Raw genomic sequence first — 25,608 nt, forward strand, 5'->3', positions numbered from 1 at the left:
ACACCGTTTCTACAGTGAGCAGAAGCTCAAAAGCACACATGATTCCCAGGCCAGTAAATGCACACTATAGGAGAGCCACTAATTGCTGGAGCAAATTCATTTACAAAAAGTATTGACGATTAAGTTTGAATAGATTAGAACTCAAACCAGATTCTCTCTCTCTCCCCCGCCCCCCAAGAAAACTAATTTAATATACATTGATTAAGTTCTTTCCAGCATAGACCAAATTAGTGTCCAAATAATCTAGTGAAAGTCCACATGAAAAATGGAAGGGGTTTAAATGTTCACTTAAATGTGATGAATGTATCCAAAGACTTGTGATATATCTACATTTAGGAGGAATGTTACACAGGGAGAATTATTGGATAAGTGTTTTAACAAGTCAGGATTACAGAATGTCTCAATATTTGGCACAACCATGTAACAAAAGTACTGTGACAGCTGGCAACAAAAGTCATGATAATTCCACTGGACATAAAACTTTGGCACTCACTGGACTCTCCAGCAACATACACATTTGTCTTTTAAGGTGAGATTCAAATTTGTGGTTGAACAACACTACTAAAATGAGGTAATGCAAGTTCCATCACACAGCTGTACTATAAATACCCAACAAAATCAAACCACACTGCCCCTTCGATAAATCAATAGTAATAAAACAGCCTAACGTATCCCCGTCTTTCATCTTTTTTTATACAGTTACATTTTCGATTTGCATGGTTTCATATTGCCCCTTTTGCAGTAATGATTTTTTTCTGAACAACAAAAAAAATCAGACATTGTTTTTATTTAAGCATTTCTTCTGCCAAAGTCAGATGTCAGAAGTGTCTGTTACAGGGATGGAAATGCACTCATCCCTTAAGAAAGAAGAACAACACTTTTGTCTAACATATTTGACACCGTCGCTGTGTATATTTCAGGCTGTGTTATAAAAGGTAATAATTCTTCAACAGAGGGAAATACACACTCTCATTTTACTAGTGCTGATAAACCACAATTTTTGAATGTCACATTAAAAGATAGTTGTCTATGTTGCTGGACACTACTCACCTTGTGTCCGAGTGCACATGTTGTATGTTTAGTGGCTTTTGTTGCGTGTCCAACAAACATTAATACAGCATTTATCCCATTTAGCTTGTTTCCATGAATTAAATTTTCATCTGGGGAATATCCAGAGATCTAACAGCAGATGGAAAACTAAACTGGCTGTGAAACTGTGCTTTCAGGTAGCAACCCTTCTGAGCAGACAGACTGTGGCATTTCGAGGGAGTTGTGAGCTGGTGTCGATGAGCTCAGAATCAAACTGTATTGTTAGGGCCCTGCTCTCAAGATGTATTGGGGCAAACGGAGAGAGAGAGAGAGAAAGAGAGAGAAGGAGGGGGGTGACGGGAAACATGCATTATTAATAACTGCCATCGGAGAGAACTGCAGTAGATGCTCTCAGACAAACGATGTAATGAGTGTAGCAGCCCGAGCCGTGTTTTAATTTAAAATAGGCCATTAATAATTTGGTTTTATAATGCTTACTGAATGTTACACCGGGTGCACTTTCCAAATGAAGGAATAACATGATGCTCTTTCTAACTGTACTTGACAGCTATACGTGTGTTACAGCACCGTATGGGAGGGCCCATCTCTTCTACACAAACCCAATATGCTCGTGTCCATAGAGTGCACCGCTGGCATACTAATACGGGTTTCGAGGGAGCAGTAGCCCTCGACTGGTGTCCTGAACTGCGACCGCATCGGACTTGTTTGTTTGCAGGAAATGTTACCAAAACGACCTTCCAAACAGTCTCACTCTCTGCATACAGCTTCGGAAGCCATTCCCAAACATTTACTTCTGGAACAAACAGTTCACTCTGCCTTTGCGATGGTGTCAGGCCTTTTTCTCTCTCTCTTTCTTTTTTTCTTCCAGCGGCCAGCTGCATCAGAAAGCTGGAAGTACACCGCCTGGCCTCTTTATCAGGGCTGTTTATCATACTGTGTTTGGAAATGGATGTCTGGTGTGATGTCATTCTTGATGCACTGTAATAAAGCTGGAGCAGCACAATTACAGATAGATGGTGGAAAGCAAGGCCATCAAAGCGCTTGACAAGAGGTCCAGGAGCGCTTGCAGACACAGGGTGGCAGAGCAGAATAGACAATGGTGCTGCCACTCCATCAGTCATCATAGTCTGCTGAGGAATGGAAAAATAATAGGGGGATTTGGCTGCCGGGAACAATGGTGTGCAGCTCAAAAAAATTTATAATGATCAGATGGACAAGATAGCAAGGAGCAAAGTTTTCTCGCAGTGCCTCATAACAGTTTGGCTCAGAGCAGTGTAGTAAAGCCCCATCCGTACTACTAACAATAACAGATGACTAATGCTATGTATGTTATAGGCTATGAGTCTGATCTGTGTGATTGACGATGTCTACTGTGGCTGTTTTTGACAGCATGTTAAGCCCCAACAACATAAGCAAGGCCTTGTGGAGTTATCTGGGCATGGCTCTTCACTGTGTCCAAATGGTAGCTTCTGGTATTTACATGTACCAGTGGTCAACTGTGCAGCCAATACAGAATTTAGATACATTCTGTTAATGTTAATTTCCTAATTGTCTTTATAACAACATGGAAATGGGGTTTATGGTTCTGTGACACAATATTTCACACTTAGCCAACTCTGTGCCAATGGATCCAAGCTGTACAACAAAAATATATAGGGACTAGTTCCTCTTGAAAACACAGAAGGAAAGAAATAGAAGCTGACCAACAAACAAAACCGAATCAAGCTGTGAATGGAAACCTAAACATACTGGTATTCCAGCTAAAAGCAAACAATTTTCTCAAGTTTATTATTAAATAAAACAAGCCTTTCTATCTATATATAATATCTATATATAAGGTACTTCCTCACTGATCTTACCCAGGTTGGAGGATGCCCTGCCCTCGGCCGCTCTGTCCTTGAGGCCCTCGGCGATGCTGAGCTGCTGCTCGTGGTACTGCTTGGCACGCTCTAGGTCCTGCATGCAGCGGGCGGCGTGGCCCAGGCCGGCGTAGGCCCGCATCTCAATGGGTCGCTCGGTTAGCTCCTGTGCCAGCTCCAGCACGTGTGTGTGGTAAGACATGGCCTTGTCAAAGTTGCGGCGGTAGTGGTAGGCGCTCCCTAAATTGCTGTAGGCCCGTGCTTCCTCCCTCTTGTTCCCCAGGGCCTTGGCGATGCCCAGGTGCTGCTCGTGGCACTGCACGGCGTTGTCGAAGTCGCCCATGGCAATGTAGACAGCGCCCATGTTGCCCAGCTCCCGCGCCTCCGACAGCTGGTCTTTGGACTGCTTGGCCAACATGACGCACTGCTTGTGGCTGGCCAGGGCATTGGGGTAGTCCCCGATGGCGGTGTACACGTGGCCCAGGCTGCTGAGCGCGGAGGAGGCCGCCTGCGGGAGAGAAAAAGCAAAAAAACTGAAATCAGATGGTTTTGAAAACAGATAAATATTGTGGGGTAGTTTGTTGGTTTTATTCAACAATAATAATAATACTAAGCTTGTAAGTTATCATGTACCAATAAACTGTAACGTGAAAAGTAATTGCTGGTTTCAGACTGAGCTTAAAAACAAGCAAGCAAAACGAAAATATCTAAATGCATCCTTTGTGAATATAATGATTGGTCTGTTGGAGGACACCAGAGCAATAGGATTTCTGGGATTTGCTGATCTGCTCATAAGCATGAGTCAGAAGACTGTGCACAGTAGCTCATACACACAAAAATCCAATGAAACCGTATTTAAGACTTTATGAACAATTACTTTTATTATTGCCCAGACTTTCCAGAAGGATGTGAAATGCACTTATGCAACATTAATTAAGACAACAAAAGTTTCCAGGGCTTTGGAAGCAGCCTGGAGAAGGGCCATTCATAACTTCACCAGATATTTTCCAGTATTTAATTTTTTCTTTTGTATTGTTAGGATTATTACATTCAAGAAAAACAACAGATTTTTCGAAGAGTCCTCCCCACTCTGCACATTTTCCACAAAAGGTTATTTATTTTAATTGGTCTGGAATATCATGGACAATCTATTTAATTTTTTCATAAACAATTTAACTGTAGGACAAACATATAGCACACGTATCTCACTGTGAGTATGTAGTTCAGGAAACACAGGTAAGCTTTGGCATTGTACACAAAAAAGCAACATTCTGCAGTTAACATTACAATAACTATAGTTCTGACAGTAAAAGCATATTGATGAAAAAATACCTCAGAAGAGAGTAAAAAAGAAAAAAAAGTTATTTCAGATTTTTTCCCACAGTATATTTTTTGTAAATATAATACAATAAAATGTATACTAGCAATGGCATTGTTTCTCAGAAAATACTTAAGAGCTGTTAACTGGTTTGTAAAGCTGCCATTTATTATAACAGTGTTGATGTGTTGCAACTCATAAAGATGAAAAAAAATACCCAAATAGCCCATAGCTTGGCAAAAACATGGAACACTCTGATTATTCGCACTACCAGCCCCAGTGTGGGTCTGTGTGTGCACATACATAAACACTTTACACCACCCAAAAAATGTTTGCAGAGTTTGGTGCCAAATTTGACAATCCCATTGTGATTTATGAACACAGAACAATGGTTGTCAAAACTGAAATTTCATCTGGTGGACAAATTAGTTCCTGCAAGCACAGATCTCACCTCAAGGTCAATATGTGTATGAAGGATGTGGCACCTTCCACAGAGAAGTGGAGCCTCTATACAACTTTTTGTATATAATGGTTTTTGATTATCAAAATAGTTAAAAGCGCCCTGGAATTCCATGCACGCACACAGCAAAATGCTAACTCTGTCCAGATGATTTAAACAGTGCAAGTACATTTGGATTTGGCCGAGTAGAGTTTACAGTACACAGAAACTCATCGTGCCTGCAAGTCAAATTATTTGGTTTTGGAGTGTGCATGTCTTAGGAGAGAAAAACAAGAGACGCCTTCTGAATGGCGTTTAAATTGGAACCAATTTGCTGTTTACGTTGTCGTAAACATCTCTCTTCTCATAAGTTCGGTTTGTTTGCCGACAGACCGCTTCGTGAGGACAGAAGGTTTGACCACATTAAGAGGAGCGCGCTGTAATTGAATCTTGAACTTGGGCCCACAGTGCCTGAAGGGAAGAGAGAGGCAATCAGGATGGGGCTGAGGAGGAACTGAACTTCTCTAGTGGCACTCCCAAGCCCTCTTCGCTCTCCCTGGAGTCCAGACAGCTCGTACGTTGTTGCAGACTTTATCTGGGTGGGTGGGCTCCTCAGCTGGGCCTGAGAGACAGGACCCACGCAGACACTAACACAAACACTGCAGAATGTTATGCACATATTTATTTTTGTGTGGTGAGTGCCCAGAAAGGCTGTGTTGCTCATCGGGAAAGGCATCCCCGAGTAAAGATTAAAAAAGTGAGGCCCTGGTCATTGAGTTTTGAGTGGAGTGGGGCTCAGAGTTTTTCCAAGTAACTGATTCGGAGATAGCAAAATGAAATTGAAGACACACAAGGGGCACACACATCACTTCAAATTAAGCAAAACAATGACTAAATAACCAATGAAATGAAGAACTGAAGTCTCTTGCTTCATGGAGTCTCCCGCCATGTTTTTAATGTAAGGCTTTTTGATACACAAAGAAGTGCAATCGATGTGAAATAATGCAAGTTGAATAATAATTTTTCCTTCTCTTCAAAATGATTTACCCGTTGTGGGTATCATTGCAACCTCTGAATTATTATTGACTCTCCTTTTGCTTTGGTGTGGGGTTTCACAATGCCACAACAAGCTAAAACTAGCTAGCTACTTCTCGATAAAAAAAGGGAAATGTAATGTGGTTCGCGATTTGCACTTATAATTTCTCTTTTCTAATATGGTACTGTATCTATCACTATCTATCGCTTTACCACCAGTTATTCACACTCACATACAATACAGCAGTAGAGAATTGAAGATTGGAAATTATCATTGGACGAACGTGATGTCAATATTGTATTCTGGTTGCTGATTGGTTAGGGAGGACGTTCTCCCTTGGAGCATCATTTTACATGTTTTGGCCAATAACAGATTAGCATGAAAAAAATTAAGTACATTAAATTGATCTCGCACTAAGGAGGACAGCAGGAGCCCGTCCTCCTCTGCCCCCCACCACCACTTCACACAGCCCACCCTTTCCCCTCTGCCTGCAGGTGTCACTGTTGAAGCATTATAATCAGAATTTCAATAATGGATTTTTTCCAAAGAAGAGAGAAAATATTGTATAAATGATACTGAGATTTGGTAATGGTTTATTTCTACCAATTACTCTTTTTTTATATTTTGATCTCCATCTTGCTTTTCAAAAATAGCGGAGGAACAACCTTTGGGTTGGAGTATAATAGACATCAACAAGCCTCATCACCGCATTCATGTAAGTCCCACTGTACATAAAAAGCTGAACCACACACTCAATAAAGTAAAACAGTTGTGAAAGAAGGTTGTGGGCAATATCTTGAGAAAAAAAATCTATGAATAAAAAAACATGTGAAGGTTTTGGTGGAAATACAGTCTGGTATTCATTCAATACAAATCTGAAAGCAGAGACAAGCTTTTGTTTTGTTGATCTGTTTTTGTTGATTTGTTATTAAACCTAAGAGCATTTACCCTTACTTGGACAAAAAGAAAAAGAAAAAGAAAAAAATCACTAACAGCCTATGTATAACAGCTCTGAGCATTTCAATGGTTTTATCTCAAGGTCATATTTCTTTAGAGAGAAGCAGCTGTTACTGAAGAGTATCAGACCCTACCTTTCATTTGCTCAGAGTGTGAGGTATTTAATTATAAGTTCCATTTTCATATTATGCTTTCAGGAATGACTGGGATTTTTGTTCACAGCCACATTACACTAATGAGTCTAGCAGGTCCTTCATATGAAAATAAAATGGACAGGGGAAAAAATAGAGCACACAATTACAAATGATGTACAAAAAAAGTCATAGTATATTTAAACTACCTAATTGCTATTGCTTTTTAATAAATATCTTGGAGGTGTAGGGATAATGAAAGTTGATTTCGTTCTAGGAAATAATTCATAGCAGATTTCATTTTTTCCCCCACTGCTCACAAGATAGTTGACTCCTCCACACACATGTTGTTCAAATGTATTGAAATCCTTAATTTGAAACAATTATATTCAGTGATTCATTAGTCTTTTGAATACTGTTCATTCATTTACACTTATCAGTTACGCTGTATCTTTTCAGTGTGTGTGATTCAGTGCGAGTCCAGTTGACTTAACCATGGAAAGCGTGCATGGAGGTGCATATACTTTTGGCAAGCCAGTCAATGACGCTTGACTTCAACTCAATGTAGTTCCTGTCAAATGTTTATACACCTTGTTTAATTGCAGTTCAATTAACTGGAGTCTACAGTTTTCTATATCTATATATCTCCACATGTTGTTTCAGAAGTGTACCTATTCAGTTAACTTTACTGCAATCATCCAATGATCCCCAAGTAACCAGCGTTCACAATATTGAACTGTGATGACATTTCATATTTCCCTGCGCTGTGTTCCAAACCCATGAATGACCTTTTTCTTTCATTGTTTTTGGATTCCCTTCCATTCTTGGCTGAACCTGTGCTACCACACTCTCTGCTGATATACATAATCCCATTTCTCACTGCTGCACTTGTCGCTCTGTTGTGTCAGCACGGGAAAATTCCTTCTACTTTCTGCTGTTTTTGTTTCATCTCGGTCCATCGCACAAGCAAATGGACTGCTTCTTCCCACATGTGAACATGTTTCAGTTACAATCATGTCGTTTGTTCAGTAGCGAGTATCCACACCGCTGTGCAGTTACAACTCTCAAAGAGCTTCTGCAGGTTAGATTGGGATACAGGGGGATGGGAAAACGAACAGTTCTTCGTGTTGGTTTGGTGTTCATCTTTGTTCAAAGCAGGATGAATGTGTGGGTTCTCGGGACTGGGAATACGTGTGGTTCTCTTTTGTTTCTTTTCTCAGGCTTTTTCTGCCTGGAACCAATTACCTGTTCACATAAAGACTTCCAGCAGTTTGCTGGAGTTGAAAGGCTCAACAAGAAATTATGTGACACAAGAACGTAATTACTTTCGGTCACAACTGTTGCCGTTTTATGTTGAAGATATCGTTTGAAGCTGTGCAGCTACCCCACCTATACTCTGTACAGGCTTGCATGTATGATTTTTTTGATCTCAGCCAGCTACTCTGTGAAGCATTTTCAAAAACATGATAAAGGAACCATAGGGAATAATCAAAACAAAAACTACCAACCATTAGGGTTGTGCCAATATTCGATAATATGAAATATCATTGTTTGAGAAAAAACTTAAACTATTTGCATAATTGTATAGGGAAGCAGGGGAGTGTCTGAAAAGGCATTTTAGACTTCTGATTCAGTGATATATTATTACATTTGTTATTGGATATATTTAAGTAGTTCTTAAAATTGACAATTTACTTTGTTCTGTTCATACGGAATGTTCTGTTCCATAAATGTTTGATTTACAAATTACTATATTTTGTAAAATTAGTTATTCTAATATAACCCTTACAATTGAGACATATTCCTTGTTTACTTAAAGTCATCAAAAATAAATTCACAGGTTTATAAAAACAAGATCCTTTGTTTTGCAATGTTTTTTATGGGTTGTCAACATCATACACAAAAATGCCCCCACACCCACCCAAAAACTTTATTTTTGAAAACGACTATTCTTTATGACGATTCAATTCTTCAGCCCCATTGTACAAACCATGTTTGACAAATTTGAAGGGTTCTGTAGCAACACAAGGAATTATGTTTAGATACACACAAATCTCATTCAATCTATGGAAAAACACCTAATTCCTAGCTCATTCCTGCCCCCTCTCTCTCTCTCTCACTTGTAGCCATCTTCACCTTGGAGATCTCCTCTTTCAAAAACCAGTCGTTCTGGGGTTCTCTCTAAATCACTGAATTCCCTCGGCTAATTCCTCCAATGTATACCTCACGGCAGAATGGGATGGCGGCTGTTTGTCATTGCCCCAGTGCTTGTGTGAGTCTTGTTATTGTTTAGAAATCTTAATCTCAATTTCATAATCACGGGAGAAAATCAACAACATGTTTTTCAGATGTCTTGTGTTTTTGTTTTTTTCTCTTAAACCATGAAAGATGTGTGTGTGTTTTTTAAATGAATGTTCCCATGATAGTGGAATAGAGAGGGAGAGGGGGGCAGGGTGCATTTGGGGGTGGCTTGGTTAGTCATGCTTGAGAGTTTTGCCGCCACAAGCACAAAATGCATTTGCCTTTAATGACAGATTATAGATCATCCCTATCCTCTTTATTCTGTTGTGTGGCTGTGTGCAGCAACTCAGATTCACTCATCTTTGAAAAAGCTGAATGTGAGTAAGGCCAAGAAGCCTGACAAGGGTAAATCAATGCTGCAAAGCCCCACAGTATTACAGACCTGTCCTGCTAGGAAAATACTAGAATTATTACGCAAACCAGAGGCCCTTTTAGTGGAATAAGCCTTCATGTTAAGAAGCTACGAAAATAAACAAGGTGTAGTCTTTCATTAATGTTTTTTAATCTCTCTCTTTACCCCGCCACAACGCCCCCAGTCCAATGTCATTATAGTTTTTAAGTTCAATCCGATCGTGTTTACAAAACCACATTTCCAGATACGCACTAATTTGATTTATTCAAATGTCAGCTTTTATAAACTGTTGATAAACTGCTAGCCCTTATCAGCAAATATTTTTTTCGTAGACCTCCGCTAATGAAAGGTAAACTCGGCTAAGTTGTCTGAGGAAGAAGTTAAATTGCCTGAAAATTACTTTTTAATCACTGTAAGAATCTGATTTTGATTATGTCATGTTTTTTTAACACTGAGCCCCTTCAAAGCTTAAAGACACAAAGCTTCCTTGTATATTTGTGTCTGTTAGATTTAATTCCATCTGAGCTCTAAATTACTTAATTAATAATGAGTTTAAACAGACTTTTTTCATGGCTTTACAGTTCTTAATTGTACATTTCCAAGTACTAGTTTTTAAATAACTTGCAACCAGTTAAGGTTTTAATTAAGTAACTGAGAGCTGATTAGGAATGCAAACTAGCAGCCACAGGATATCTTTCCAAAAGTCTTCATGGTATAATGATATTACAACTGTCACAAATATAATTTTTAAGATTTACAATCAAGAATAGATATTAAGTACGTTATCCCAGTTGAAGATATAAAAGCATGGATTGTTCTGAGCAAGTTGCTATTTGCTGCAAAATCCTGCAGGGGAATGCTCTGTAATGGGCAATATCTGGTGGCTGTATGCTGTAGTTTTGATACAGACCTAGGTTGTAAATGGTTAAACATTCACAGGCTATTTATAACCAAACGCTGAATTGCACATAATTTAATGGGAACAATAACCAAATTGTACTGGATCGAGTTCCCTCCATCGAAAAACGTTTTACATTTCGTGTACGGAATCTTGGAAACAACATCAGCAGAATGAAACGCTGGCAGATGTCACAACTGTAGATGGCAGAGCCAGCTCAGCATCTTAAAAAAGTGAATAATAATAATAATAATAATAATAATAATAATAATAATAATAATAATAATTTTGAAAATGCATCAGTGTACAAAACTGAATAGAAGAGCTTACAACAATTCATGTATTCAATGTTTAATTGGCTAATAGTAAACCCATCAGTTGTAATAGCACTGAAATTCAATTTGCAACCAGGCACAATGCATTTGTGATGTGTATCCTGTATAGTGCCCTTGTCGTATTCGTTTTTTTAAATTAAAGTCTGTTTTAGATTATAACAGGATGTGTAAGTTATGTCCTGTAATGTATCTGCTTTCACGTTGAAAAGTACTATTCTTCAAACTCGGGCACATTCCCCATATTATCTCAGATAAACCTTGACTCGGGCTTCAGCAGCCTTCCCCTGCCTGGGGGACAGTTTCATTGGAAGCAAAAGTGGATTTCTGTTTGTAAACAAGGGCAGGAGGTCTTAAGTTTAATTTAAATCCAGGTTTAGACTCAGGGAGACTTTTAGTGCCCAGCCTACTTAGGGTTCTTTATTAATTCTTAAACACTGACACTTCAAGGAGCAATGTAGTGCAAAAATCTCCATCACACAATCCACTTTTCCAGCTATGGAAAAAAAAATGTCTCCAAACGTTAATCTAAACAAAGCACTGATTCTCAGAATGTCAGTGACTTCACATTAGTAATAGAGGATTATTCTGGTCTGTTTCCAAGAAATGAGAGACAGAGTTGGGTGACTGCATGATTTTCAGTCATTAATTACTTTGTCAAATAATGTGTTTATTCCCAGCTCTTACTTAATCAGTCCTTAAGTGAAAGATGCTTCTAATTCCTTCGGGACAGCTACAATTCGGGGAGTTGCCTGTTGTTCTGTCTAAGGCTGTTCACCAGAACAAAGTGAGATGCGACAAAACAGGTGAAAAGGTGTGCTTTACTCTCTTGTGGTGCATGAAGCTGTGACAGTTAATAAGCGTCAAGCATCCACAGAGAAAGGGAAGTCAAGTTGGGCTGGTATATCAACTATAAATGGTACAGTACTCACCCCCACTGACATCCACCATAAAAAAAATATGAATTGACTAGCCCCGTCAACAGCTATCTATAGTAAACGAAGGCCCCCTCCTCTGACCCTGGCCCGAATATCTGTAATCAATACTGTAATTCAAACTGAAATGCCGTCACTTGTTCTCTAAATATTTCCCTTGGGGGAGAGATGAGAATAGGATCTGCCTGCCCTTATGACAAGGTGTTTTTTCCCAGTGTCAAGCATACAATGCCCACACAGGGCCATCTGACACAGACACGTCAACATCCTCCACAGCAGGGGGGATTATTGAGTGTGCTGTCATCGAAAGGGGTGCACTGTCTGGGTCTTCAGCTGTGAGGTTTTTCGGCGGGGACAAAAACATCCCCAGCGTTTAAAGTGCGATTACAGAAATATCACAATTGCCTGTCTCCACCGGCCTGCAAGTCAGCCAGGCACACACACAAATAGAGCTGTCACCATGTCGTTCAGATTCGCAAGGCTGAAGCACCATTTTGTTTACAGCGTGTATGGTGATTGCAGCTGATTAGAAAGCCCTGGAAACCCTGACCTCGAGCACCACTTGACAATGTTCTCAGTGGGGAATCAGAGTTGTACAATAAGACAGGTGCAAGCATCCGCAGGTAATCTGAAACAAACGCGATTGTGTTCATCTGTTCTTCTGTCTCTCCAGAATACATTTTCTACTTTGCACAGAGGTGTAATAAAGTTCCAGTCACATTCTCTCCCACATTCTCTCCTAGCTTGCTGTATGTACTAGAAATTTGAGCTACTCTCATCCTTTATGTGTCATTGTCACATAATGCCCTCAAAAATCAGCCCTGCAGGTTTAATATTATAACTGACACTGAACAGGTAAATTACCAAGAGTTGTGAGCACCACAGGGAACTCCCAAGGCCCTGGAGGTGACTAATCAGGGGATCAGTTTGCGACAAAGCCATAGGTTCCCATTCAGCCCACTCTCAGACTCTCGCCGCAGTCCCTGTTTCTCCTCACTGCCAGATCTGTGTTGTGTGGACGATTGAGAATGAAGCATTTCCTCTCCTGCCCCTGGGGTAAGTCCAGGCTGCTCTGACTTGTCAGTGCTCTAATACACACACTCACATTCGCAGACTCGCAGAGGGGAATGTTTAACCGACTCTTTGCTCTGGCTCGGCCCAGCTGAGGGGGCTTTAGCGGTCAGCAGCGTACGGCTAATGCATTAAGTAAATACGGCCCAGTCTCTGAGGGGAGGCAGCATCAGTCAGCTCCCTGGCAGGCGACTTGCTTTTCTTGGGACGCCATCAAGCAGAATCGCCGCTCGTAAGAAAGAAACAGAAATGCAGCTATGGGCAAAGATCTCCACCAATGAGAAGAAGGGGGAGAGGAGGCTATATACCTATAATTATGCAATCCATCTTCCTAATGGAAAAACAGCCCATTCCCAATGCAAGGTTAACCACTGATCATATAATATTTGTGTGGAGGGGATGTGTGGTAAACTACCAGTCCTTTATTTTCTTTCTTCTGACTCCATTTACATCAACAGTGGGATAACTATTAAGCTGTCCTGCAGAAATGGTCAAAGTGAAATTGAATAAGGAGAGAAAGACACTCTTTTGAGTTGTATTGGTTTCAGCAACCACCAAGTTGAAATATTTCACCTCATCCACACCATAACATAATTGGAAAGGGGAACTGAGATTCTCCCCGGGTGAAACAACAATACTTTACAGAGTTGGCCAGTTTGGAAAAGTGGAGACAAGCTCCTGTAAACAAAGTGTGAATTGTTGGGGAAGTAGCAGTGCCATTCATAGTAATAAAACAACGTGATATTATTCCTGCATTGAAATAACTGACTGAACTGTAACATAGAGCGGTTGCGATCTTATTAAGCATTCATGTGCGCACCCGTTAACAGTAATGGTAAACGTGAATTCCAGCTAATGAGTAATTAATGAAGAAATAATTGCAGGGAATTTATATTAATCCAATTCATATTCAACAGCTAAAAGGTATGATTGCTACCCCACTGCCGAGGTGCGAAATTTAGCCTATGGTTATTAACCTTTCATTATGCATCCACCAGGAATTGAAAACCATTTGTTGCCAATCGTCAGGTTTGATTATGTTCCACTTCGCACCAGTTACTTCGCTGTGCCTTTTTTCAATAGTTATTTATGAACATTTAAACTCCAGTCAGTCAGTCAGTAATTAATACCAGAGTAGACATGTGCGTCGCGTATGAATCATTCCTTAAGCACTGCTTCTCACATCAAAGTGCGTGCTTTTTGAGACTGAAATTTGCAGAATCAGTTTTGGACATACACGCTCAGCTGTTGAAATTGGATAACAAGTGAAACAAAAATAGACCAAAGGGGAAAAAAGAAAGAAAGCAAGAAGGCCAAATCAAAAGTGGAAACAGACAAATCAACACCATCTTTTGGAGTGTACTGCTCTGAATTGTTAGCATAGATCAGATTAAGATTAAGTCTTCTGAGCGTGCTGGCAGTTATCACAAATGCTGACATTACGGTTACATTGGCATTGCCCAAGAACAAAATGGTCTGCAATCTATGAACCCGTTACTTGCTGCAATCACCTGTCTAGTAATCCACCAAGGAATTGGTACAAAACAGGGGCCATATAAATGGATCCCTTGAAATCAGCGATGACAGAGGAACAGGAAACAAAGGATGTAAGTTTAGAGCTGTTAATTTTGCTGCAGGACCAGGTGTGTTCTGTTAATTGATATTTGGAGACTTCATTTGTGATGCACTTAATCTTACCGAGGTTGCAATCTCTTTAGGGGTGATTTATTTTCTTGTTATGGCTGTTTATTACTGTGTAGGATTGTCTGGAGAAACAGCAGGCAGGAACATTTGAGACTATTATTAAATAATAATAATAATAATAATAATAATAATAATAATAATAATAAAGGCTTGGTATAAAAAGGAGGCTTAATTACAAGGGGAAAAAAACAAACACTTCCAACATTGTTGATATTTCACACATTTTCAAAGTGATTCAGCTGTACTTGGCTGCAAGTGGTTTCTGAAGCCTTTCATTGAGTATGTTTCAATTTCAGGCTCAAGTGTAATCTTTCTCTTTCTCCAGGGAAAATTATAACTATAGAATTATTAAAAGAGCATGAAGATAATATTACTTGTAGTACTTTTTATTTTTATCTCAGGGTAAAGTCTCATTCATAGTGGAAGAGCCTTGACCTTTTATTAGGCTCTAGATCTTCCTCTGTCATCCTGTATATGTCCCAGCACAATATATACTGTGCGCCATGGACTTTCAAGGAGCTGCGCCCAACCGACTGTGAAAGGTAGAGTTACAGTACCATGAAATGAGATGTTTTGCTTGTATTCTGATCTGGAGTGGGGAGTGATATGAAGGACAGATATTTAAAAGCCCTTCTCTTCTTGGAGAGAGCAGAGTCCCTCACAGCCATCAAAAGTTAAATTCCTGTCTAGTTGCTCTTGTGAGAAGTGTATTAATAACAGCAAAGTATCACACTGCTTCTCTCTGTAGCCCACTTTATTTTTGCATGTACTGTGATTTTGTCTTCTAATTAGATCAAAGTGCTTTGGGGTCCTGTTTGTGTGTGTGTGTGTGTTTGTACAAGTGTGTATAGTGGGGATTTGATTCATTTTAGCCAATCAGTATAGGCTGGCACTATTAGAAGAACACTCAATTCACATTTAGAAGCTGAAGTTAAATGTGTTCCCTTACCTGTATTACCTATTTCTCCCATCCATTTTGAGGACGTGGGGAGACTTTGTTGCTTTTTCTTATTAGGTTACACACTATATTCCATAGGAAATTGCATGCGGAAAGTGAAATTGATGAAAGACAAGAGAGTTCTTCAAGGCTATAAAAGCTGGAGAAACAATTTAACAGCTGGTCACACTTCTAGACAATACATCATAAATGCCCCTTCAGAGTATTCGGCAACAATACTTTCCTTCCCATCACCCAGCCCAGCGTTGGGATCTTATTACAGTTGACCAGTGTTATATTTGCTGCAGCAGTTGCTATGGCAAACAGAAATCTAAGCCGAAGGACCGACAGAGAGCCATGAGGAACACCGACAACTGAATACAAAGAAAATGAGTGGAAGAACAGGAGGCAGATGGCAGAGACTGCCGAATTGAGCAAATCAAGACAGGTCAATCAAACACAATGATCTGTCCACACCAAACCAGGCTTAGCATTGCTGGAGGTCATACACAAAACCCCCAACTGCTTATACAGGTCTTTGTTTAAAAAGTCCACAAAATGAATGGCTTTAAGGAGGCAGGGTTAAAATTAGGTGAGATGGTAATTGTTTGGCAATGGCTGCGTACTCATCCACAACCGTCCTGCAGCTCTCAAGAGTCTCCTTCAGGACAGAGGTTGGTGCTGACTAGCAGTTTTGTAGGGCTAACCTTCCTCTAGCAATGGACTCACGGAGGCCTCGCTCTGGCTAACATCTGCTGCTCAGTGTCCCCTGCTGCGGCTTGGCCACTGACCAATGGCCACTGCTGTTCCAAGCCCAGCCTAAGGATGAAAGTGAGGCTTTAACGACCCACTCCCCCACTGTGACACTTTTCCCTTTTGCCAACTCTGCACTTTTTTTTATTCCTGAGAGAAAAACAAAAGAACCTGCCTCGAAGGACAACCCAGAGCACAGTCACAGTGACAACACTACAACACTGACAGCAACTCCGGAATGTCACTTGGGCGAGGGGGAAGTGGATTTGTCTAGTCAGGGAGTGGGACTTTAAAAAGCCTGAACTGAGAAGGGAGAAAGTACAAGGACAAGCACTTAGATGCATTATGCAAGTTTACAGACCATTTCTTATCATCGTTTTCTCAGAAGAATTTTGCTATAAGTGGCTCAACGTTTGTGAAATTGTTTGGCAGGCTGCTAATATTTCTGACAGTCAATCTTCATATGACATGCTGAATACAAAATCGTATTGGATTTCAGCCTTCAATCACGACATGGTTTACTAAATGTCTGTATTTATTGGGCCCTATGGAGGAAGAAGAAGAAAAAAAAAAGTGCGGGAATTGCTTGGTGTTTAACAGCCAATGGTGTGTTACAATCATTCTTGGCACTTTTCATTTTACTCCATCTGACTCCCATAGGTGAGGGGGTTATGGGCTTCACTCAGCCAGATTGGAACATTAATCGGATTATTTTCAAGGCACTGTGGAGTACAGCCAACCACCGTTTCCATTATCACTGCTTGAATCACACAGGACCACATGAGTAATTTGCTAAGGTGGCAACACCGTCTCTCTGAGCATACAAAGCAGGGGAAAGAACTCAAATGTCAAGGCTGAACAGCAAAAAACGTAGTGAGAAGTGAGAAGGCCACTGGTTCACTTTGCAGCTGCATAGTGGCATATTGTTACTACGACAGAAAATCAGGTAGGAATGACTGCCTCACCAGCACAGAAACCTTTAGCAGAGTGGCTACCCTCGAGGTAGTAGGTGATAGATTCAAGTCTCATCCTTCATGGTTCATTATTTCAGCAGAGGCCGCTGGTCAGGTTAAATGTGCCCAAAGAAAGAACTGACAAGATGAATGGACGCGGTTTGTATTCTCTGGGCTGTTTTGGGAGATAAAAAACATCCTTAATTACCCAGTGCTATCATTAACAAGGCCCTTGGTAAGAAAGAAAAAAGTAAATGACAAACAGACAGGATACTTTTAAAAAGTCAACGTAGGCGTGTGGGATAGATATGTGGCAGTACCTACCAGGTCATGTGATTAACACCTTTATAAGAAATTAGCAGCTCCACTTAAGAAAAAAATTGGAGTACAAATGGAAAAATCAAGAACGAGTAGAGACCATTGAGCCTTTCAGAAATCACCAAAATCTGTAATTTCCAGATTCTTGAGCAATCCAAGTGACATGCATCACTTCAATAAAATGAACAGGCAAACTATTTGAGGCATTAAAAGTAACTCTGTTAATGCAATCTACTGTTAGTTAATTCACTGTTACTCACTGCAATCACCCTGAAGACCTGTGTTTGAAGTAACAGCTGGAGGCTGACTTTTTTTTAAAGCCCACTAGTCAAGCCACCTAATAGTTCTGTTCTGCTGGGGAATTAATTTCTCCCTAATCTGTCTTCATAATTCACAACCTATTCTGTTATGTCTAGGGTATTCAGACTTAAAGTCAGCACTTAAAGGGTTGATAAAAATCAGAGATCGCCAAGCATTCTCCTATTCGGTTTGAGTTTCTGAAACTGGTAAGTGTACTCAAACCAGAGTGTTTTTCTGGAACACAAATGTTAAAATATCGTATATTATGATTCCCATCACAATGTCTTTTATGCAAATGTGAAGAACACAGGAAAGAAGCTGGGGTGAAGAAATATTACAAAAGGCATAGTGGGTGTTAGGCTCCTCAGATCTGTATTAATCTCTAAAAATATATTCTGACTATAAAGGCATATCTGAACTGTAATAAAAAAAATAATAATCTCATAACTGTCTCTTGCTCTAACATAAAAGATGCAAGTTAAGCGGGAGAACATATATGAATCACTTGAATGACTTATTAGCATTTTCTTATGTCATCTCTGTTTAGTTTTGGTGTGCTGCGGTTCCACGGGGATCTGCCGTTCTAGAAAATAAAACAATTACTATTCTGTAGAGCTCAGGCCCTCTACAATGTTACTGAACACTGTACTGTCCATGCAGCACACAAACACCAGGGTAATGAAATAACCATGGAAGGCCTGTGGCATATCCCAATCCCTTATCCTGTGTCAGCTTCATTCAAGCTACAGAGAACATCTTGTGTAAGTCAGGGATCGCTGCATTCGCTTCCATAGTTTTTGCCTGAATAATTCTAAAACATTCAAATCGGCAAAGTATAACAAAAAAATGAGAATCTTTATTCTGAGCAGCAATGGAATGCCTTTACACCAACATAAATACCTACCCAATTAGCTCAAACAAATGGCCAAAACCCCAACCCAACCAACACCAAACTGTGAAGATACAGCTACCTGAAAACACACCTGTCTTAATGCAGGAGAAACAGCACACTTACCCAAACCCAAGTTCAGGTTTACTGGGGAATCTAACCTTAACCCTGTCCCAAACCAAAATGGAACCCCAATTTCACTCCTAAAATGACATGTGTGCTAAATTCAACATTTTACTTGACAAACAACCTAAATGTATCCATAAGACCACTCTAACCTTGACCCTAATTCAAACCACACCCCAAACCCCAGGTCCTGCCTTCAAACTAGCCTTAACTCTGAACCAAAACAGAGCCCAGGTCATCATATAACATAAGGGTAAGCTTTGACAACAGGTCAGAGGGACTAATTGAAGAAAACATTGCACACATCATGTTTATAACCACTAATTAATTCCTTCTCTCTCTCCTTCTCTGGCTTCTCTGCAGCACCTGCAACACTACCCACCAGGCCATTTGCGGTTGCTTTCTCTCTGCAGAGCCTAATTGAGACTCTTATCACGTCTACAAGGCTGTGATCAAGTATGCAAATTAATATGGCCATGTACTTTATATAGTGGACTGGAGGGGGAGGTGGGATGCTGGTTATTGGCATGGACCATAAAGTTCATGTCCTGGTTAGAAAATGATACAGGCTTCAAAACAGTCACCTAGCAGCAAATGACGTGGGATTGATTTGCTAATAGCTCTCCCTTTGTTTTCATTCCTTGCCTTCCATCTTCATATGAAACGCTATCAAATGTACAGCAGAAGCGGCTCCCGTTCGGCACCTTGACTACATGACGAAGCCTTTGCTGGGCAGCCAGATCAGCACTTACTCATATAAAGCCATCAAAGCTGACTGTTCCTTCACATACTTCGCCCTCAGTCACATATCTGAGACATTCGTAACTATTATACTGTTCAGTTACCATCGTTTCTGAACAGTTTGTAAGGTACATCATGTACATTAGTAGGTATAAAATACTGCCGTTCATTTTTCTTAAAGGGGTCTATCATAGAAATGTTTTTTCAAGGCATCCGACTCTCTCCTGGCTGGGTTCCTCTGCCCTGTGAGGACCTTGCCCTCAATCCCAGTCCAGTTCCTCACTGTGCACATGTATAAGGCACAGCTTAATTTTCCTGGCCTTTTTCATTATAAAGCCTGCTGTCAAGCACCAGGAATTGCAGTAGTGATTCAGTGGTGAAGATTGGCCTTCAGCTGCAGTAGACAAGAATATTTTAATTAGACAATCTATCTATATCTATATATATATATATCTATATATATATATATAAAAAACTTCTGAATAATACAAGGACAATTTCATATACTAGATTTGATATTTCTTACTTCGTCAAAAATTGGCCGAATTCTTTGGTATGATGCTTTGCTGTTTGTTTCTTCTGGGATATTTTATTCATGCTGGCAGATTTTCCCTGGAAAAAAATTGCTCTTGACATTTTTTATTTTCAATGGACAGCTGATTGCTTGGCTGATGCTCCCCCCTCCCTTCCTACACTTACTTGTGATGATACACTTTTAAAGCAATTTCAGGCCAGCTGTTTGTTTAGGTACAGTCGAAGTGGGGTGTGAGGGAGGTGAGTTTAACCAGAATATATACACAGAGAACTGCAAAATGAAAATGTGTAGCCTCCACATATTATTTTTACACAAACCTGCAAAACACTAACCCCACACAGTGGAGCAGACACAAGCAGATCCATACCTCATAGCTTGGGTGTATGCATCGTGCAAGCCCTTATGCAGGAGAGTGATATTTATCTCTCTCTCATTTTGCCCCAGAAAACATATGTTGTTTCGTTGTCTGCTCTGCTTGTGAGGAATGTCATCCAAACGAGTTAATTCCCATGACTATGCCCTCTCCTCACATCAGCGCAGCCCAGTCAGGACTGCTTATCCAGGCGTGGTACTTCAAATCTGATGTATCCAACACAGTCTTGATATCCCACTTAAAATTAAAAAAAAAACACCACACAACTCTTCCCTGCCCGGCAGCCTAAGATCCAGACCTGCCAATTACAGCGGCTAATTAGCTGGGCACCTTGCACTTCATTACCAGCTAATTGACATCATGCCAGGACAGAGCAGCCACTTTCAGATGTCAGTTTCAATTTCAGGATTTTTGGAAAAAAAAAAAACTGAAGAGAGTTAACACAACACCTGCGTAGTGCCTACATTCTTTTGCTGGCCTGCAGTGTGGATTACAGTTAGTACATTTTTGGCTGCAGGGTGATGTCATATTTACTGTACCTTGAAAATGGTTCTTGTGAAAAACTGTACGTAATTCTTGGGCATTGAAAAAATAAATAAAATAAATAATACTAATAATAATTCTAGTATCAAATGTCTAAAATGTTGTACAGGAAGGTCAGAAGTCAAGGATGACCCAAGTGTGCTTTTCAGTTCTACACATTCAGTTGATACAGCAAAGTCAACCTAAATCAACATTGATTGGTTCCTTTGTAATTGGAACAATTCCTCGGTATTGGATTTTCTAAACCAGCCCACTTCACAAAAGGTATTTAATCATATTTCCCTTGAAAGCCTCTTTTTAACTATCCTATTTGACAGTGTAATATTTTACATTATCAGTAAAAAGGCAGTTCAGTCACAAGGCACTCTGAGAATCTCTTCAGGTGTTACTTTGATTACATGTCATCAAAGAGCAGGGGGAACCCATTCTCTTCTTGGTATCGGGCTTGTTATTCCTGCGGCAGACACTTCCACTTTAAATTATACCTCCACAACATAAAGGGAGGGACGTTGTTCAGTGATTCAGACACTTCAAACTGGACTTGGGGCAAACATTACTGGTTTAGCTTCTAAACCCATCAGATGAATAGAGGGAATTAAAAATGCTTTGTAATTCCTTTACACATCTGCTGTTATAATTTGTGTTTAGTAGGTTTATGATTACTATGAATAATCCAGCTCCACTAAAGGTTAACCTTTACATTCCTCTTATAATGTCTTAGATGTTGTGCCTTTCATTAACCTGTAACAGAGACAGCAGGACTAATAAACTGCACCTGAAAACCATCCTTGTCGGAGCACAGACCATTTAACGGCCTGCTGATTAAAAGATTAACGCCCAGGTGTCCGGGTTATGAAATCAATCTGATCTGCTAACAAATCTACCACATCAAAAGCCTGTCAGCGGGGTTCAGCAATAAGGTGTGCGGATGCTGACGGTAAACCCAGGCCGCTGTCACCTGCGATTGATTTCAGTGCCAGTTTGACTGTCGTTGCAGTTGAGTGTGCTTGGCGTTTCAAAAGTTAAGAGTCTGATCCGACTGCTTAACATTTCAACTTCCCTCTGTGGCAGACGGGGGAAATCGATACAGTAAAGGTCAGGCTACGTCAGATGGGGAAGCATTAAAAGAAAACAACAACAATGAACAACACAAAAATCGCTTTCACAACGGTGCCCATTTTTGGAGCGGTGCATGGTAATAGTATCTCTCCACACTTTGCTTGGAATGTTACAAGGGAAATGTGGTGCCACCCCCTTCTCCTTCTCTACGGCAGGGAGAAAGTCTTGCTGTGTTCCGGTTCCCTTCCTCATTCATTAGATCCATTGAAGCATCACAAAGGACTTAACGCTCCTCCATTACAAACAGCTGCCTTGCAATAATACACCCGGGGCTTCATTAAAGGAGAAATAGCAGTAGTGTACGGGGAGAACCAAATTTAACACTTTCAATCACTGTCTGCAGTTGTGGGGGAGCAGTGAGGCAGGGGAAGAGGGGTGCGTGTAAGCCCAATCGTTTAAGCAGACACCTGTGACAATAAGACAATATGATCTCCCCACTAGTGGGAACGGCTTAATATTTCAAACTCAGCTGCCATTCTGTAGACAAAACAAAGACATTTTCAAATTAGCTTGTGGTGAGCGAGGGTAATTTGTAATTGAACTATACGGTCATCCTTTGGGGGTTAGCCCACCTCTGCTCATCTATTTGTTTTCTGGTTTTCCGATTAGATGTTAAAGTCTCTCTGACACATCTATTGTTTTGCGAGTCAAAAGGAACGTCACTTCTGGGGCGAAACAAACTCTCTGAGCAATCACCTACTTGTTAGTTCACAAGGCGAAAAGGGCTTTGTAGCTACCAAGAGAAAGATTTAGACTCTGACAATGATAATTAAATATTGTGTGGTCTACAAAATAAATATCATTGATAATGCTATGCACTGGTGATATCTGGTGCCTCAAGCTTCAGAAACATATGAGTCACATGATATTAAGGAACTCCTTCTATAGCTTCTTGCCTGGCACTACCATCTCAGTTCAGGTTGTAAATATCAAAACTCTCAATGAAAATGTTATTGGTAAGACACTTAATATTTGCATGACTTCAATAGATGTGAATAAATTCAAATTCTCTCTGTCATAAGCCTGTCTGTGTGGTTCACATTTTCCATTATTTCTTTAGATATTAAACAGAAGAAATCTCAAAATGCTTTTCATACTTTTCTTGTCTTGCTCGCTTGCTTATACATGTCTTGTTATTTACCCTTTCCCTCAGAAGTTATACTTATATTTGGTGTGATGACATTGACAAATGCAACCCCCAGTATTACATTTCCTGACCTGCCTCTCTTAAAGGGCAAAATAAAGAAATAATGAGAGACGAAGATCTCTCAAATTGTTGGGAAAGTGGCCCAGGACTTTCAGACAGCTTGTAGAGTCATGCATGCTCTATGAGTTTTATAATAAACGGTTTTGCTGGTGAAAGAGAGATGCAAAATACCATGAGAGCTTCTAGAATGATGTATGACTTCATTTACATCATCCATTAAAACCTAATTACAAGCTGTTACAGACACATTTGATGCCATTCCAGAGAATAATCCAGGTATACTGGTCTAAAAATAGCTGATCTGGCATCTACATTAAAACGTAATAACAGAAAAACATAGAGGACAGAGCAGTTTTCTAACACGGGAAGGGGAAACAGTGTGACTGGGGACAGCATTATAATACATACAGTTTACACATAGTATTACATATTTTCTGGTATCTTGTGTCAAATAATTTGCAGGAATATTTAAATGGTTCACTAACAGCTATATGGAATCATCTTGAAGTCCTTATAGCCGCACTTAATGCAAGATCCAGTAACACTTTAGTTTAGGTATCCATTATAAACAATCAATTAACATGTCATAAATCATGTTGTTAATTGTTATATGCTGTTACAAACTGCAAAATGATTTATAAATTATTAACAACAGCTTATTTACAGTTGTTTTAAAAACCTTGTATTTTAGGCACAGGTCTATATAATGGTGTTAAGAGTTTTAAATTCAGGATGTGCTCTTAAGGAATCCAACTATGTAAAACATGTTTTGATGACTACCAGCAAGTAATAGCAGGTGTGTTTTGTTAAATAATAAACATGACCAGGGTTATGTAGTACCAGGATGTAGAATAAATTACACTATTCAATAGCAACTGAATTCACATGGTTATCAAGTATTCACAGGTCTGGATGGAAGGTATGGACGTCATCTATTCACTGGGACATGTAATGTTTTAATTTCACTTGCATGTTTTGCAGGATACAAAAAGTGAAGACAAAAGTTACTGACACTATTTATTTTAGTTTATAATTCATCTGAATACCTGGCAATGTAACTAGAAACATACAAATAGAACACAATGATTCACTACATCATAATTAGAATAGAATAGGAGCAAAATGTATCACAATTGAGAGTTACATCAGTTACATGAATTTAGAAATGGTACGTATAAGCTTACCTTATAGGTAAGAGCTATAACATATAAAGTAGTACTCTAATAGTATATTTAATTAAATAGCATTATAAGATGTTTTATAGCAGCTAATAAATGGCATGGCAGATTATAATAGATTGATGTCGGCATTTATGTTAAATACATGTTATAAAGTATGTTATAAAATATAACATTTTAAAGCAAAAATTTATATTCTATTTATAATTTGTAAAAGCATATATCTATTAATAACATAATAACATGTTAATAGATTGTTTATAATGGATACCTAAAGTAAAGTGTTACCCAAGATCCAAATATGCCACACATTTAGATTGCTTTTTAAAAAGATGTCACTGGGGTAGCTGACACTATAGTAACTGCACTCAAGTTAATAAATACCCTCAGGATGGTAAGAACTAGGTGGCACATATTATATGATCATCCTGTAAACCTGATCTACTGATGGCCCATCTTGCAGCTCTGAAGACCTAATGATCCTCAAAATCATCCAAGTGCCAACACAGAACACATCTTTTGGCGAAGTCTCTTATTCCAGTTCAGTGATTGCTCCGCTATAAAGAATGCGCAGAAAAACAAATTCTCTTTACAGGCCAGGAGAAATGAACTGTTTAAGTACAACACATTAAATACCAGATACAGCTCCTCACAATTAATTCAGTGAGTCTTAAAACTGAGTCTCGCTGGCATTTAACAAAGTAATTCCTTAAGTGGATGGCACAGTGTAAAATTCTTGCCATGTTGAACTGAAGCTGGCAGTCACAATGTGGCAAACAGTAGAGGGCATAGCTTTAAAAAAACAAAAAATAAAAAACCTAATCCACCATTGCATCATTCGTCTGTGTATTATTAATGTCAAGATTGCTACATTTTAGACATGCTTTACATCTAAATAATACATTTTCTACTCCAGCTGCAAAAACTTGGGGTATCTGGAGAAATCTCTTCTAAGTCCAATGTGGGACGCTTTACTGGGCCAATTCCCAGAGTGGCACCTATTCTCTGAGAGGCTGTTCTCTGCGGCCGCTTTGCTGGAATAGCACCCATGTTTAAACCAATCTGGACTGCCTCTCTGCAACGCGAGCCGCAGATCGGCGTCTGTCACAAAGCCTTGTGGCTGCAGGACCCATCACTCTTCACTGTTCCAATAGCTGGCAGTGTGTGGACTTTTCCACTTTGCTTTCCAAAACCCAATTGATTCTTGTCCTACTTAATAATCCATCGTTTCCCACTGACTGTCATGTATCCAG

General features: G+C 39.7%; 1 protein-coding gene across 3 annotated transcripts in view; it reads right to left on the reverse strand.

Annotated features, from left to right (window-relative positions):
• The window catches only part of ttc28 (tetratricopeptide repeat domain 28), a 412,770-nt gene that overhangs the window by 76,140 nt on the left and 311,022 nt on the right, over positions 1 to 25,608 (reverse strand). For all 3 annotated transcript variants that reach the window (XM_066689093.1, XM_066689094.1, XM_066689095.1), the window contains one exon: positions 2,910 to 3,417. In XM_066689093.1, coding sequence (XP_066545190.1) covers positions 2,910 to 3,417 — 508 coding nt within the window. The remainder of the gene's footprint in view (positions 1 to 2,909; positions 3,418 to 25,608) is intronic.

Source organism: Amia ocellicauda, chromosome 17 (genome assembly GCF_036373705.1).
Source record: "Amia ocellicauda isolate fAmiCal2 chromosome 17, fAmiCal2.hap1, whole genome shotgun sequence".
Taxonomy (NCBI): Eukaryota; Metazoa; Chordata; class Actinopteri; order Amiiformes; family Amiidae; genus Amia; species Amia ocellicauda.